Source organism: Panthera onca, chromosome E1, assembly GCF_046562875.1.
Source record: "Panthera onca isolate mPanOnc1 chromosome E1, mPanOnc1 haplotype 2, whole genome shotgun sequence".
Taxonomy (NCBI): Eukaryota; Metazoa; Chordata; class Mammalia; order Carnivora; family Felidae; genus Panthera; species Panthera onca.
Window position 1 is genome coordinate 54,996,708 of NC_138352.1, and position 16,596 is coordinate 55,013,303.

General features: G+C 47.8%; 1 protein-coding gene and 1 long non-coding RNA gene across 3 annotated transcripts in view; both read left to right on the forward strand.

Moving 5' to 3' along the window:
- Nucleotides 1–7,113, forward strand: part of LASP1 (LIM and SH3 protein 1) — a 50,740-nt gene extending 43,627 nt beyond the window's left edge. For both annotated transcript variants that reach the window (XM_078437206.2, XM_078437205.2), the window contains exons 5-7: nucleotides 135–285; nucleotides 669–772; nucleotides 4,087–7,113. In XM_078437206.2, the coding sequence (XP_078293332.1) occupies nucleotides 135–285; nucleotides 669–772; nucleotides 4,087–4,260 (429 nt within the window). In that variant the 3' untranslated portion in view covers nucleotides 4,261–7,113. The remainder of the gene's footprint in view (nucleotides 1–134; nucleotides 286–668; nucleotides 773–4,086) is intronic.
- A 2,562-nt stretch (nucleotides 7,114–9,675) lies between these two features.
- On the forward strand, nucleotides 9,676–12,713 carry LOC132687733 (uncharacterized). The gene is made up of 2 exons (XR_009614245.3): nucleotides 9,676–9,982; nucleotides 10,578–12,713. It is a non-coding gene; the product is annotated as an uncharacterized LOC132687733 (long non-coding RNA).
- The last annotated feature ends 3,883 nt before the right edge of the window (nucleotides 12,714–16,596 follow it).

Consider the following 16,596-nt stretch of genomic DNA (forward strand, 5'->3'; position numbering starts at 1 on the left):
TGCCTCCCGCAAGGACCTGGCTCTCTCTGCCTGTAGCCCTCGGGGAGTCTCTCCTCACCTGGGAGATCTGAAGTGGCAGGGAGCTTTGGTTGGTTTGCTGTGAGTCCTTCACCCGGCACTTTCTCCCGCTGCAGATAAAATACCATGAGGAGTTTGAGAAGAGCCGCATGGGCCCCAGCGGGGGCGAGGGCCTGGAGCCTGAGCGCCGAGATTCCCAGGACAGCAGCTACCGGCGGCCCCAGGAGCAGCAGCAGCCGCCCCACCACATCCCCACCAGCGCCCCGGGTGAGCCTGAGGCCTGTGGGGCAGAGGACCTGTGACCGGGCCGGCTGTGGGATGGGGAGGAGGTCGGAGAGAAGCCTGGTCTCCGTGCACACACAGGCACCTGTTCACGCACACCCTCAGATCCATCCCACCAGGAGCATCGAGCACCGGGGTCAGGGTCTATGCCGGCTCCCCAGCATGTTGGTAGAGACACAGCCCCTGCTCTAGAATATGCAACACTGACACACAAGCCTTTGAGGAGTGGGGGCCGAGCCAGGTTGGGGGGGGGGGAGTGGAAATGCACGATAGGGGCTTCGTGGGGGAAGGCAGGGGAATCCGGGAGGGACTGCATTTGGCAAGACAGTTTCTGAGCCCCGTCTCCCCCCCCCCCCCCCATCTTCCAGTTTACCAGCAGCCCCAGCAGCAGCAGGTGGGACAGTCTTATGGTGGCTACAAGGAGCCTGCAGCCCCGGTGTCCGTACCGCGCTGTGCCCCAGGCGGGGGCGGGGTGAGTAGCTCTGGCCAGAGGGAGAGGTCCTGGAGCTGGGGGGTTGGATGGGGCCCGGGAAGCCTGAGGAGGCCAGAGGTGGATGGGCAGGTGGACATTGCTCAGCGATTCTCCTTAGAAACCCCACCCAGGAGGCCTGGCTTTCCCTGACCTTTGATCCCAGCTCCTGTCGTCATCTGCAGGCGATAGGGACCTCAGCCTCTGATCAAGGAAGTGTGCTTAGCGGACTCAGCCCTGGGCTGGGATTGGGGCCCTGCGTTCGAGCTCTGGGTGTACCTTGCGCAAGTTACCTCTCCCTGCCTGGTTTCCTAACTCCGGCTGCCCAGGAGCACACAAAGTACCTTTCTGTTTGGAGCCTTCCAGACCTAGGCCATGCTCCCCACCCTTCATGAGGATGACCCACCCCCATGTCCTTCGGATCTCAGCTTGCCCCTGCCTCTGAGGGGCCCTCCCCAGCCCCCCATGTCAGCTGGATCTCCCCTGACATCTCTATCACTCCCCCCAGTGCCCTTCAGAACACTTTTCCCAACTCAGAACCGTTTGTGTGTTAACTTCTGTGTGCCTCCCCTGCTGAATGTGAAGCTCTGTGGGGGCAGGGCAGTGTTCCTTGGGTTCAGCTACCGTGAGCCAGGCACAGAGCGGGCCCTCATCGATACTGCCAAGTAAACGACGAGTAAAGAGTAGGAAGTAGGGCAGGATCAGGCTTCCCAGTCCTTCGAGTCGAAGTGGCCCGTCTGTAAGTCCTGATCCTTATCCCATCGAGGGGGCTGCTGAGCCACTCATACCACTGAGCTCCTGGCTGAGCCCAGCCCCTCTGTGCTGGGTTCCTGGGAGCTCGAAGCTGCTCATGTTGGAGCAAGAGAGACAATACCTAGAGAGGTAAAATAGCCCTGAGATACATGTCCTCCTGGAGCCTTATGCCCTGGGTACGAGGAAGTAAACAAGGGAGTGTCCGTGCTGCGTAGGGTACCGGGCAGGACCGAGAAGCCGTCTGTAGGATTAGATTCCAGATAGACCAGCCGGTCCTTCAAATACTTGCGAAACCTATCTTGGACATGAGGGATTTGGCCCTGACTAAAAGACCACGTTCCTGCAGTCTTGGTGCTTACATTCCAGTCAGGGAGGCAAACGAGGCAGTAAAATAAGAGGGTATATATATAAGGTCGGATGGTGGCATGTGTTGTGAAGAAAAAGACAGCAGGGTGATGGGAAGGAAAGCAGCAAAGTCCTCAGGATGATGAAAGGGTGAATGATTCAGGGAGAGTAGCAACTGCAAAGGCCCTGGGGCCAGCAAGAAGTCCAAGGCGATTAGAGGAGAAGAGGGTAGGAGATAAGGTCAGATCATGCAGGGACTTGTAGGCCACAGGAAGGTCTTTGCAATTAGTGAGCTACGCAGAGTGACAGGTTTTGGTTTATGTTTTTAATTTTTTTTTTCTTTCACGTTTATTATCAAGAGACAGAGAGAGGACAGAGCATGAGCAGGGGAGGGGCAGAGAGAGGGGGAAACACAGAATCGGAAGCAGGCTTCAGGCTCTGAGCTGTCAGCACAGAGCCCAGCGAGGGGCTCGAACTCACAAACTGCGAGATCATGGCCTAAGTCGAAGTCGGGTGCTCAACCGACAGAGCCACCCAGGTGCCCCTTGGTTTATGTTGTTAAAGGATCGCTCCGGCAGCTGTGTGAGAAGAGGCAGTAAGAGGTTGAGGGTGGAGGCAGGGAGGTAGGTGAGGAGGCTGTTGTGGGAAGCAGGCATAGCTGGCATCAACCCAAGAGATAGAGACAGACTTGGTGATAAGAGACCAAGGTCACTTCTGGGGGTGGGGGGGGGTGTGACCACTTATCTCACAGCCTTTGGGGTTGATGGAGCTGGTTTCTGTGGCTTGAAAGACGGTTTGAACTTTGGTGCTAGGGGTACCCGGCTGGCTCGGTTGGTAGAGCATGCAACTCTTGATCTCGGGGTTGTAAGTTCGAGTCCCACGTTAGATGTAGAGATTACTTAAAAATAAAATCTTTAAAAAAAAAAAAAACACAACAAAAAGAGGGGCACCTGGGTAGCTCAGTCAGTTGAGCATACAACTCTTGATTTTGGCTCAGGTCATCATCCCAGGGTCATGAGATCGAGCCCCGTGTCAGGCTCTGTGCTGAGCGTGGAGCCTGCTTAGGATTCTCTCCCTCCCTCTCTTTCTGCCCCTCTCCCACCCCCCATTGTGAGCACACGCCGTCTCTAAAATTAGAAAAAGAAAGAAAGAAAGAAAGAAAGAAAGAAAGAAAGAAAGAAAGAAAAAAAGAAAGAGAAAGAAAAAGAAAAAAAGAAAAAGAAATTTCATCTAAAGAAAGAAAGTAGGACACAGGGGCACCTGGGTGGCTCAGTCGGTTAAACATCCAACTTTGGCTCAGGTGACGATCTTGCGGTCTGTGAGTTCCCGAGCCCTACGTTGGGCTCTGTGCTGACAGCTCCGGAGCCTGGAGCCTGCTTCAGATTCTGTGTCTCCCTCTCTCTGCCCCTCCCCTGCTTGCACTCTGTCTCTCTCTCTCTCTCAAAAATAAATAAACATTAAAAAGAAAAAAAAGAAAGTGGGACACCTCTGAAGGATTTTAAGCCAGAGAATGACATGATCAGGTTTGCGCTTTGGAAAGTTCCCCCTGAGATCACAGTGGGTGAACAATTGGAGGGGGCAGATTGGAGGCCAGAAATAGAAAGCCTGAGCCGTGGTCCTAGTGGAGTGGACCCGTGGGGGCAGATGTGGGAGGTTGAGGGGGCTCCTCCATCCCGGACCGGTCGGCCCACAGATCCCAGGGCCTGGCCTGGGGGACCACGAAGGCTGAGGTGACCCCCGGAGACCAGTCGATGTAAAGGGCAGTGAGGATCAGAGGACGTTAAGAGTCTCGCCTGCTTCCCACACAGCGGTTGGATTGCAGATTCACTGGGCATTTTTCAGGGGCTTAAGCATAGCATTTTGGCTGAGGTTGGAGGGTGGAAATTCTTGTGTCAAGTGCAGATTTTTTTTCCCCAGAATACGTCTTTGAAACGCTACCGAGCATCGTATTCATTGGACCTACTGCATTCCTGTTCCAAGAGGTGGGGTAGAGCTGTGGCAGCTTCAGTCTGTGTCCTGCACCCAGCCCTTGGTAGATGCCAGACGATTGTGAGAAGGGTGACAGGGAAACACAGGGGTGAGAAAATGCATAGCAGAGCCCAGGCCTCCCCTGTCTCCCAGCCCCTGGTTCGCTGCTGGGCTGGGCTCTGTGCTGGGTCCTGTAGGGTTTACAAAGAAGGGAGCCAGGCCCTGGCCTGACGGTGTCCCCACCCCCGCAGAAGCGGTACCGCGCTGTGTATGACTACAGCGCCGCCGACGAGGACGAAGTCTCCTTCCAGGACGGGGACACCATCATCAACGTGCAGCAGATCGACGATGGCTGGATGTATGGGACCGTGGAGCGCACCGGCGACACGGGGATGCTGCCGGCCAACTACGTGGAGGCCATCTGAGCCCCTCCCCTGGGTGCTGCCCCGCCCCCACCCGTCTTCAGTGCGTTCCATGGCATCGCGTCTGTCCTGGGCGTGACCTGCCCACCCTTCAGTGTCTCTGTTTTGTTTTGTTTTGTTTTGTTTTCTAAATCTGCGACAGCTTGTTTTATTCCCACCCTCCTCCAGCTACTTTTGCCAACCGAAGCCTTGTTCTGCCACTTTCGCGGGCTCCTTCCTCTGGCGGGTTTTCCCCTTGACCAACTTCTTGGTTTTCTCTCTGGATGGAACAGGCGTGGACCTCTTGGGGGGAGGCCGAGGCCCGGGGAGCTGGTCTGGAATGAGAGACCCGTTGGCTCCCAGGCCTCTGCCTTCACTCTTTTCTGCCCCCTCAGACCTTCCTGCCCTCCTCCGCACACACCCAAACTTTCCAGGACTCCCAGGGGACGGGGCTCCATACCCCCTTGCCCCTGGGATGGGCTTAGCCTCTGCTTCTCCGAGACGGGGCGACTGGCCCTCGGAGGGGCCCCCCAGCACCCTCTCCCACTCTCAAGGACCACAAAGGAGGGTTGAGTTCCTGCTTTGGGATTCATTCATCCCTCCCCACACGTGTTCCTTCTCACACTGTGATTTTGCTCTCCTGCCCACGCAGCCCTGGTGCGGGCAAGGAGCTCCCCAGGAAGCATGGCTTGGGTCAAGTGCTCGCCTTTCTTACTTTTAGGGACGGTTGCAGGAGGGAAGGGAACAGGGTGTTCTCTCCCACAGCCCTTTTTCCTCCTCCCACCCCTCGTCTGCAGACACCCTGGTAGCTCCTGAACCATGAGGCAAGGAAGCCTCGGGCCTCTTGGCCTGCCACGCCGGGCCCCCAGGCTCTGGGTTAGGTGGGCCATTCCTCCCTACTCCCCACGGGAGGATGTCTCAGGCCTCCCACGGCCTCCCCTCCTTGGTCCAACCCTAAGCACGCTGGAGCTGCACACAGCCACAGGACCTTCGGTGTCTCCAGGACTCAGCATGTGGGGGAAGGAGCGCGTCTATATCCGTGACAGGCTCGTGTGACCGAAGCAGCCAGGGTCCCGGCCGGCGGGAGTCTCTGGGCTTACGCGAGGGTGCGTGGGGCCGTCTCCGCCTGATAGTTTCCTCAGACCCCACGGTGAGAAGGGAGGGCCGTGGGAGAGAGAAGTTCCCCGTGTCTTCTCTGGAGTGAAGGCCCCTCCTTTCCTTGTATCCCCAAATGGCGCAAGCCCACCCACCTCCTTTTCAGCGTGCTGGGCAGAGGCAAGGGGGTGGTCATGGAGTCGGTGGGGCTGATGTTGGGGCTTGCAGCTTGCTGGGGCGAGGGTGGGGGGCAAGGTTTCATGGCTCCAGGCATATTCTCTCCCCTCACGTCCATGTCCTTGGCTGCAGAGTAGAACATCAGACGACCCTATGTCCCCCACACTGTGGGTGTCTCCCTCTGGGGGCTCATCCCCCGCACCACCAGACCTCTCCCTCGCTTACCTAAGGCCCCCTGGAAGCAGAAGGAAAAAGTCCCAGGGCTACAAAACTGGAAGCGCAGACCCCGGGGTGAGGAGGGGAAAAATGGTGCTATTTCCAAGTCCCTTCTCTCGCTTGTCGGTGGCTGTGACCACCCTCGCTTGGCTTCACTCCTCTCTGGGCTCTCTCAACACCCCTCTGGGCCTCCCCCTCCTGCCTTCGCCCTGAGTCCACTCAGGCTCCCCAGCTGACATCTTTGCCTCCTTCGGGAAGGAGGACCCTGCAGGCGAATTCAGCAATCCGGTCCTCACCGCTTGCGGGGTGGACGTGGGAATATTTTCCCCAAATCAGAAGGTGGAAAAGAAATGACCATTGTTGTTGGGGGAGAGCCCTGCTTGACTCGTCTCTTTTCCTCTGGCCCCAGCCGAGGTGAAGGCGGGTGGAGGGTCTTTACGTCGGACCATGTGGAAGCTGAGGGCGCTATGGGGGAGCTCTGTTGCCTTTCTTCGTGATCTCAAAGCACAACGCGGATTCTGGGACCAAAGGTCAGAGGTGCATCCTGTTGGAGCACCTGTGGCTGGCAGCGTGGTGAGAGGCAGGAGGAAGGCCTGGAGGAGCAGGAGGCGGCCTGTTTTCCCTCAGCCTAATTTTCCTTCCAAAGCGAGGCAGGCCAGCCACTGGAATCTTGTTGCTGGCCCCTCTGCTCCTCCCGTCCTAAAAATAGGGGACCTTTTCCACACCCCCAGAGAGAAGAGGGACTGTCACACTGGTGCTGAGGGACCCAGGGGCTGCTGGGAGTCCTTGCTCCTTTCCAGAACCATCCATCCCTAAAAGAGCACAGAACCGAGGGCTGGGCCAAGTCCCTGGTCTTTTCTTACAGTTCACAAAGGTCTTTGGCCAATCTAATCCCAGGAAAGAAGATGCGTTAAAGCTAGAATGTGAATATAACTTTAGTGGACCAATAAGAAAGTGTAAGAAGCCCAATGGTGAGAAAAGTGAATTCTGTCAACACTGCTTCCTATTTTCTTCCTCATGTCCCTCCAGGGAAAACTACTTTATTGCTTAATTTCTGCCTTTTTCCTCTCACATATGCACTTTTGGGCCTTTTTTTTTTTTAATAGCTGGAAAAAAAAAATACCACCCCACAAACCTGTATTTAAAAAGATACAAATGACCATGTGAAATTTGCCTCTGTCCAAACATTTCATCCGTGTGTGTGTGTGAAGCCATCCGTTCATCTTTTTATATGGGGTGGTTGTCTTTTCTTGGTCTGTTTTGGTCCCCTCCCTTGTGGGCTTGTGCTTGGGATCAACTCTTTCTGGCCTGTTACGATTCTCAACGTTTGACTTGGACCACAAGTGAATCTTTCTCCTGGTGACTCAAATAATAAAAGTATAATTTTTACCTGCGGACTTGGTTTTCTCTCTGGCTCTGAGGTACTGCTGCTGAGTGTGTGTGTGTGTGTGTGTGTGTGTGTGTGTGTGTGTGCGTGTGTGTGCGTGTGTGTGTGCGTGTGTGTGCGTGTGTGTCCGTGTCCTGTTTGGGGGCATTAGCCTGGCACCCTCCTGAGAGCGCTGCTGCCCTTCAGGGACAGAGTGACCAGTTCCTCTGCCCAGCCTGGTGACATTTCCAGAAACTTCCCTGAGCTCCTGTATTTCCCTCTTCCTGTCTGACTTCCTTAGTGATGCACCTGTCTCCTCACCAGCCAGTGCACTCAGAGGGCAGGACTTAAGTTCTCTAAATCCCCAGGGCCTGCCCGGGGCCAGGCACATAGCTGTTCAACAAATAAACCTGTTGCATTAATGCATGAGCTCAGCTCGGGGGCAGCTTTGGGACATGGGAGGATCTGGGCGCTTGTTTGAGGGATTGGCAGAGGGGCGGTCTGCCCGCGGGATACGACAGAGGATGAAGCCATCTGATCAGGTGGTCTGGCAACCCAAAGCAGTATTCACAAGCCAAATCACCACGGCGATGTCTACCTCACCGATGGGGGTTCACTGGAACCCAGGGAGGCCATGGTTTGGCAGAAGTTGCACAGCTAGTGGCAGGGCCAGAGGTCTCAGGGCCAGAGGTCTCAGAACCCACGGTGTGACCCTCGCAGCCTCACGCCATGCCGCCTTGCCAGCTGCCTTGTGGAAAGGGGCCTTTCCCGCTTGGGGCCCAGAACAAAGGCATTCTCTGGCTTCAGGTTAGCAGCAGCGGAGATGGAGAGGGCTCTCCCCGAGCCTTGGGGATGGAGAGTAAGAGAGAGGCAGGGCTGGAGGGTGCAGGGAGCGTCGGAGGCGCTGGGCGGGATAATTAAAGACAGTACCGCCACCCGCTCTCTCTGGGAAGGAGCTGCCGCCTAATGTGTTTTCCGGCGGAAGGGAATGAGTTGGCAGATCTCGCCTCCTGTTGGCCTGCCCCCTCTTGTCTGCAGAGCTGCTGCCCTCTCTCCCAGGAGGCTTCATTCACCTTCATTCAAGGGGGCAGTGGGCTTGGGAGGGAATCCGCCGTCTCTAGAGGCTCCCCGCTCACAGAGACCCCGGGCTCTTCCTCTTGGGCACGAGCCGATGGGCACAGTTTCCAGACCCCCTTCTAGAAGTGGCCTCAGTTCCCGCGGCCTAACATGTGGAAGGGGGTTACTAATGCCCTCACCCCTGGGGCCTTCAAAAGAACTATGTAGGGTAGGGCCAAGGACACTAGGCCTCAGAGATGTCACAGGGAATTTTTTTTTTTAATGTAATAGGAAATCATTAAGACATAAAAAGGAATAAAAACAACACAAGACGTAACTGAGTACCCGCCACCCCGCTTAAAAGATAAATCATTAATTCTCCTTTCCCCTCAGAAGGCATCGCTTAAATTTGTATATCTAGACCCTCTCATTGCAGGGAGGGGCCTGGGAATTCATTAGTGTGCTCTTTTTTTTTTTTTAAAGTTTATTTATTTATTTTGAGAGAGAGAGAGAGAGAGACAGTGAGCAGAGGAGGGGCAAAGAGAGAGGGAGACAGAGAATTCCAAGCAGGCTCCACGCCATCAGTGCCGAGCCTGATGTGGGGCTTGAACCCACGAACCATGAGATCACGACCTGAGCCAAAACCAAGAGTCAGACCCTTAACTGATGGAGTCACCCAGGCGCCCCAGGACGCTCTTTGATGAAACACTGCCCTGAGCTCTCTGAAGAGAACAAGAATGCGGGTAATGACCACGAAGAGACAAGGAGTCGCTGGAGGAGAGATCTCTGGCGCTCACACTGTCCATGGAGTGATCTGAGCCGTGCAGGTAGGGCTGAGGGGCATTTCAGATGAACAGGGTGGGCCCGTCAGGTGGGGGGGGAGGGGGGGGGAGGAGAAAAGAACACGGACTCCCGAGTGTGCAAGCCTAGTTTTAAATCTTGGTCTCCCCCATTTCCAATGAGACATCAGGCCAGTTCCTGACCATCTCTGAGCCTCATCTATAAAAGGCTTGTGGGGAGGTTGAAATGACCTACAGCGCGTGTGCAGTATCTGGCAGAGTTCGGGAATCCCCCAAGCGTTAGCTCCAACCCCAGAGATGCCAACCGAGACTCACCCGAGCCCTCTGTCCGTGTCCCTCCACGACGTGACCCTTACCACCTGCCCATGGCCCACCCAGCTCCCCACCATTATTTTTCTGAGGTAATTGGCCACAGATGTGTTAGAGGAAAAAGGAAGAAGGGAGGCAGTCAGGAGGATTCATTCCTAGGGCGTCTGGATAGAGATCAGATCTCCTCCTCCGTCCATATCACGCAGCCTCCATTTAGATATGAAGGGGTGGGATTGGGTTCCTGGGGAGAAATTGAGCCTCTTCGCTTCTGCTGGGTCTAAATCGAGCAGTGCCTTGGTTACCCGCTCCCGGGCTTTGTGATTGGTTGGCTGTGGGGGGAGAGGGGGTGGGGGGGAGGGGGGCAGTAGGCTGCTGATGGAGCTGCCGCATCCCTTCGGCTGGGGCCCCGGGAGGGGGAAGGGAAAAGACCGAGCAGCGGAGGGAAGAGGGAGCCATTTCTCTCCACTGGCTGCGACCTCCGTGCTCACAGCTCACATTTGCCCGGAATCCAGAGGCCTCCTCGGCCGAGGACTCCATCATGCTGGATATTTTCATCCTGATGTTCTTTGCCATCATAGGCCTGGTCATTCTGTCCTACATTATCTATCTGCTCTAGCTGCGGCGGGGAACCCTCAGAACAGCTCGGGGGGGAAGGATGGAGCTGACTGGCCGAGCATCCTGCTTTGCTGACGCACCGGTGGATTTTTGCTTCTGGTCGTTATTTCGGGTATTGATTCAAAAACCAAATTGAAAGAGATCTTGTTAGGTTTTTTTTTTTGTTTGTTTGTTTTTTTTTTTTTGCCTCAGACGCACTGATAGAGCATTTCTCAGACCACCCTGAAAAGAATAAGAAATGCCAACTTCTTTCTCTGAGACCTAATTCGAACGATTTTTAAAATGAAAAATAAACCCCGCAGTACAAAGGATTTTTAGATAGAATGGGTTGGGAGTGGTGTGCTTGGCGGGGGAGGGACTATTATTTTCCTAGTTTTTTTCTTCAAGTTCGGTGTTCCTAGTCCAAGTTGCCTTTCTTCTCCTGGTAATTAAAGGTAAAACACATCTTTATATGTCAGCAGAGCGGTTTGCAATTATGCTTCCATAATTGCATTAATTAATTAGTGACTCGTTTTCCCTGGAAGGTGAAGCAGCTAATGAAATGTACTTGGGAGCGGGGTCTGGGGGAGATGTCCATTCTTTTCCAACTCTGGCGTTTGGTGGCCAGGAGGGAGGAATTCCAAATTTGTTTCTTAGTCCGTAGCCAGTACTGGGCTGCTGGTATCTTTGCTGTTCCCATCTCAGCCTTGTTTCTGGGTTTCCCACAGCTCCTGGTCTCCACTCCAACCAGAGACCTCTTAGCAGCAGTCCTGCTGCCCAGCAGACCTCTTCCAGAACCTTCCGGATATGGCTAACCACTGTGGAGCAAGGGGCTTTTTGAGCCCAGAGGCAGAGGGGCACTCAGCCGGGACGTCAGGAATTCGTGGGCAAGGCTGGCAGATGCTGTGTGAGTTTGAGCTGTGGATAGAAGGTGTTGAGGACACAGAGCTGAAATGCAGACTCATGAAAGTTACCACGGAGAACTGCGCACATATCCATTTTGATAGCCTCTCTCTAGGTGTAAATGCAACTGCGTATTATGCTAAAGTATGTTCTTCCCTTTCCCTCTCACACACTGGGGGGATAGTTCAAGAGCACATTGTCTACCCTCATGTCTGAAGTATTCAGTTTATCACTGTCTTTGCAGACTGCACAGCCTGAGGTGGTGTAGTATCCCTTGTCTCACTCTTTAGCCAGAAGGAACTTGTCATTTGAATTTTTAAGATTTATGATATTTTTTCCACTCCATACCACGTGAGCCTCAGCTTCTCATTTAAAGAGAGAAATGGTTATATAGTCATTATTCTTTGAGACTGTCTGAATTATAAATTATTGAAATAGGGTAGCTATAACTCATCTTACTTGTTATGTGGGGAAAATCTCTCTCTTGCTCCAAAATAAATGTTTTGTTTTGTTTTGTTTTTTATATTGTCAAATGTTCCTTTTCTGGAAAAAAGACTTTCAACATATTTCTTTGTCCAGTTAGGGTTGAAGAAACTATATATTTTGGAACCCAGAGTAGACTTGGGCCCCAAATCTGCGGTACCCATTCCTTTGAAAAGTCCATCATGATGGTTCTACACTGGATTTTCCTTTCTGGCTTAAAAATAAACAAGGAGAAAGATTAACTTAATAGTTTTTATTTATAATATTGTGTTCAATTTCTGTGTTTTAAAAAAGCAGTAAAATTGAGGCAATACAATATATGATCCAATAAAAATGGAAAACTTGCATTTTAAGATTCTGGCCAAGAAAAATACACTACTCCAGGAGCATTGTCTTGGCAACAAATTATGTGACCTTCGAGAAGTCATTTAACGCTCAGGGCTTTTGTTTATTCTGACAAATGAAAGGGTTAGACTAGAAAATTGTTAATGGTAAATTTTTTATTTCAAATTTATTTTTTATTTTATTATTAAATTTTCATTTAAAATCTTCCCTTTCCGTTTTAAACTTCTTCAATCCTGGGATGCATTAGCTTTGGAAACCACACCTTTGAGAGCAGAATTCCTATGGAACAAACTCTTAATAGTTCACCAGCAGTTTGCTTTCCTGCTCTCTCTAAATGACATTTGATAATGAAAGCCAACTGGAAAACCCTCTCTCTTTTTTCTTTTTTGGGCACTACCAGCTACATTGTGAGAAGAGAATGACAATATTTATTCACTCCAAACTTGTATCAGTGATAATTCGCCTAAGCTGTTTAGGGAATGCTAACAGGTGCAATATACTCTATGGTGGTATGTGACACAAGGAGGTGATCTGACAGATAAGCTAGTGTAGGAAGCATACATACAGGGATGAGGCTGATCTTCACTTATCCGGGGAGGCCTTGACATGACATTTCCCACTGAAACACTCCTCTGACTCTTTGGCATAACTTCGTGTCTCACACTAAAATTTTTTCTACTGTAAGGCAAGCGTCAGTATTTTGGAGGGGGTCCAAGTTACACAGTTACTTATAGTGGTATGAATCTTCAAGTTTTAGTCTCTAGCCAGGTTCACTCTGAAGTCTTTTATGAGGCCAAGGCTCTTTAGCCTGTACTCACGCATAGTCGAAATGGCAAAACAACTCAGTGAAAACAATCAGCCAGTTTCAGTCCTAGCCCACTGATACATATCACCGATATTGGGTGCAGTGTAAGCACAGAAAGAGTGTCCATATTGCTTGTGAAATATTAAGGTTTCAAAAAATAAGTAATTATATTTTGGAAGAAATTTTAGGACTTTGTGCCTCTATCCATGCTAGAAAATGCCAGCTTATAATAGAATTTTACTGGGTGCATCATTTCAATACCTTTTTTAAATTTCATATTTAAACTATTTGTATATTGGCCTCCTAATACATAATAAAACACTGAAAAGAGTTACTTCTGTAATATAAAGGTTTTTAAAAAATGTTTATTTATTTTTGAGAGAGAGAGCACCCATGCATACACAGGGAAGGAACAGAGAGAGAGGGTGAGAGAGAATCCCAAGCAGGCTCCATGCTGTCAGTGCTAGCGCCCGATGCAGGGCTCAAACCCATGAACCGTGAGATCATGACCTGAGCCAAAATCAAGAGTCAGACGTTTAACTGAGCCACCCAGGCGCCTGTATAATATAAAGTTTTGTATACATTTTATAAATCTGTCATAGGCAATCCTGTCCTATAAAGTGGGTATTACACTTGGTCCACATCAATGCAGTAATAAATCTAAATGTAGATTACTTAGAAAATAGTTAATGTGGCATTACACTAATTCCTGCTTTCTTGATAAAAAATAGAAATTTGTATGGGAAAGTGATGTATTTTATTTCAGGAGAAAGAGGATATATTTTGGGAAACAGTTAAATAATGGAAAATAATAATAAATATTACTAAGTTTTAAGCCACCTAAGACTCATTATTCTGGGTGTACAGAATCATGTCCAAACTTTTTGAATTTGAAACTTGGCATGACATAATTTACTAAACTTCAGAAAATTTGTTTGCTTTTAAGAGGCTTAAAATTAGCATTATCCAAAAAATTAATAAAATTAGCATTATTCAGACTTCAGATCCCTTAAAAGTACCATTTTAATGTTAAATTACTCAAAAAAAGGGATTTTCCCTTAATAAAAAGTACTTAAGCATAGCTGAAGTGGAAAATTGTCTTTGAATTACATGCTTTAGCTTATCACACTCCAAATATTTGCTAAGCCTAGAATGGCCTCTTCTAAGTTAGTTTTGCTCCCATCTATTTTAAACAAAAATAAGACCAGTCATATATAAAAGAGGAAACAGAAAAAGCCATTGACACAACTTCCATTATAAACTCAAACATGCAGATACATCTAGAAATACTTAAGAACTTTTTTGTTCTTAGAAAAACAGATCTTGTTGTCATGGGAAACTGCAAGTAATCAATCCACAATACTTAATTACATATTTTGTTTTTTGAAACTGATGTTAAACTATACTTGTAGTATTTGGAATATCAATTGCTTGGAATCTGGTCTCTGAATTAAATAGCAGAATAGTGTAGAATACTGATCTACTTATAGGCTATTGTTCAATTTATGAGTTTTTGGTAGCAAATGAAAGTATTTAACCAATTAATTTATATACTATAGTATTAAGCATAAGTATACATAGATATATAGCTTATTGCAACATTATATTAAGATGTTTTGTTTTGATCATGGTAGAGCTATAATTAACAGCTTAAATAAAAATCAGTTCCTCCACAAGAAATAATTTAAAGGAATTACATTTGGGGTGCCTGGGTGGCTCAGTCAGTTAAGCGCCCGACTTCAACTCAGGCCATAATCTCGTGGTTTGTGAGTTCGAGCCCTGCATCGGGCTCTGTGCTGACAGCTCAGAGCCTGGAGCCTGCGTCGGATTCTGTGTCTCCCCCTCTCTCTGCCCCACCCATGCTCATGCTCTGTCTCTCTCTGTCTCTCAATAATAAGTAAATGTTAAAAAAAAATTAAAGGAATTACATTCAATGACTTACATAATGACAAAACTCTGAACAAGTTAGAATGTTTTTAATTTTAATTTTATTAATATGAATAAATAACAAATTAAATAAAATTTAGCAAATATTAAATATTTAGGTATCAAAGACATTTTATCATAAATATAATACTTTAAAAATAACACTGATATTTTTCAGCTTTGTACACATTTATAAGAAAGCCTTTCAAGGGCTACACTAAGCCTTTTTTTACATCTCTGGTTACTTAAGGAAGTTTCTGAAATTATATTTGCTTTCTTGATGAAAATCAAATGTGTCCTTAGTACTTTGGCACTTTTTTTTTTTTTTAACCTAGAGAAGACTATCCAATAGTTTTTCAGGTCATTTTTCCTATCTTAGCGACGTTTCAATCAACGAAGAAACATATGTCCATAACCTGATTTCTTACAGGTTTCACTGCCACCTGCTAGTGGAATTGAAAGAAGTGACATCTCTAGTAAGGTGTCCAGCAACCAAAGAGCATAACAGTTTTATGTTTTTACCCTTCACAATACTTACTGACAAAGAAATCTGTAATCGTATAATTGGATACTATTCACTTAAAGAGGCTAACTCTTTTTTTTTTTATTTTTTTTTTTTATTTTTTTTTTTTATTATTTTTTTTATTTTTTTTATTTTTTAATATATGAAATTTACTGTCAAATTGGTTTCCATACAACACCCAGTGCTCATCCCAAAAGGTGAAAGAGGCTAACTCTTGAGCGACAAACACACAAAGAGGTTAAGGTTTGTTTTTTATTGACATAAGATGGTTCTTCCAGTTGCATCTTTTCCTGTAAACCTCATGCTTGCTCTGATCTCCATTTGAGGTGAATGATTATCCTGGCAATAAAAATCTTTGTGATAACAGAAGAACTGGAAGCAAGAACTAAGTCGTCAGAAGATGGGAAAAGTGTGAAATAAGGTGTCTATTGTTCATGCTATGGAGAACAGCCTGATAGGCAACCACCTGAACTTCTTGAATGATTGAACTGCTGCCCAAATTTAGTAATTTACTGCCTGCTTTGTGAATATGATAAAGAAGTTAAGGGGTCCAAAGAGCATGAGACACAATTATTAAAAAAAAAAAAAAAAAAAGTGCTAAGGTTAGATAGATGTTCCCTGATCTCTTAAGGTACAGTGTATTTATCTCACAAGATAAAAGCTTTGAATGAGTTTCCAGGAAAAGAAGTGTCCTTAGTTTGTCAGTATGGGGTTGTGTGTGTGTTTAGAAACAATGGTAAAGATAAATATAATGATGTGTCATTGGGTTTGCCTTCTAGGAGAAGTAAAACTCAGCATCAAATGAAAGTCAAAGGAGACTGAGGGAATCATTATTAAAAGGTAAAAAAGAGTTAGAAGACCAGGTCAATCTTCTAATTTAGAAAAAGATGTGGGATAAATGATCTGACCTGTTAGCAGCTCACGTTGTTATAACTGTTCTCAAGTTAGCAGTGGCCAGTCTCCTGGTTATGGTTAGGCCATTCATTTTGCAAATGCTCCTTTTTCGGTAGCACTATGAATGTCTGCATCGTCACTTAAACATCAATACCAGTGATAATAATACGTGCTTTTGCAAGTTAATCTCCCACCTTAACATCTGATATCACACTTCATTCCTGATGACAGATGTATTTGGCAAAAAACTGGGCTGCTGAATTGAGGAAATTGCAAGTTTAGTTTCAATGTTATTCTTATCTATTAATAACTGAATGAAGAACTTGTCAGTTTACTTTTTATTGGTAAGCTTTTTCTTTTCACTTTCTTTTCATTTATCTACTGTACCTAAAGAATGAATCAGACTGCTTTATGTTCCAAATTTTGGGGGTGGATGAGATAAAAGTCTCACAATTATCCGGGATAATACAATGATGTTTTTAAAACATTGTATAGCAACAGTCAAGTCCGTTCAAGTGTATAACGAGATTGAAAATTGGCTCCAAAAATGTTTTAAGTTAAGGGGCACCTGACCTGCTCAGTCGGTAGAGCCTGCGGTTCTTGATCTCAGGGTTGTGAGTTCAAGCCCTACATTAGGTGTGGAGCATACTTAAATGAATTTTTAAAAATGTTTTAAGTTAAACCATGCTTCTTTGGTAAACGTGCTGAAAATAACTGGTGTGGAGACTGGGATAATTCAAGGAATTCAAGAAAACTTCACAATGCCAAATTTCTTTCTGTAAGAGAATGAAACTTAACATCTATTTAGTAAAATACTAAAGATATGCACTGTTTATTTTAAAATTTTACTTTCCCCCCATTTTCCTTT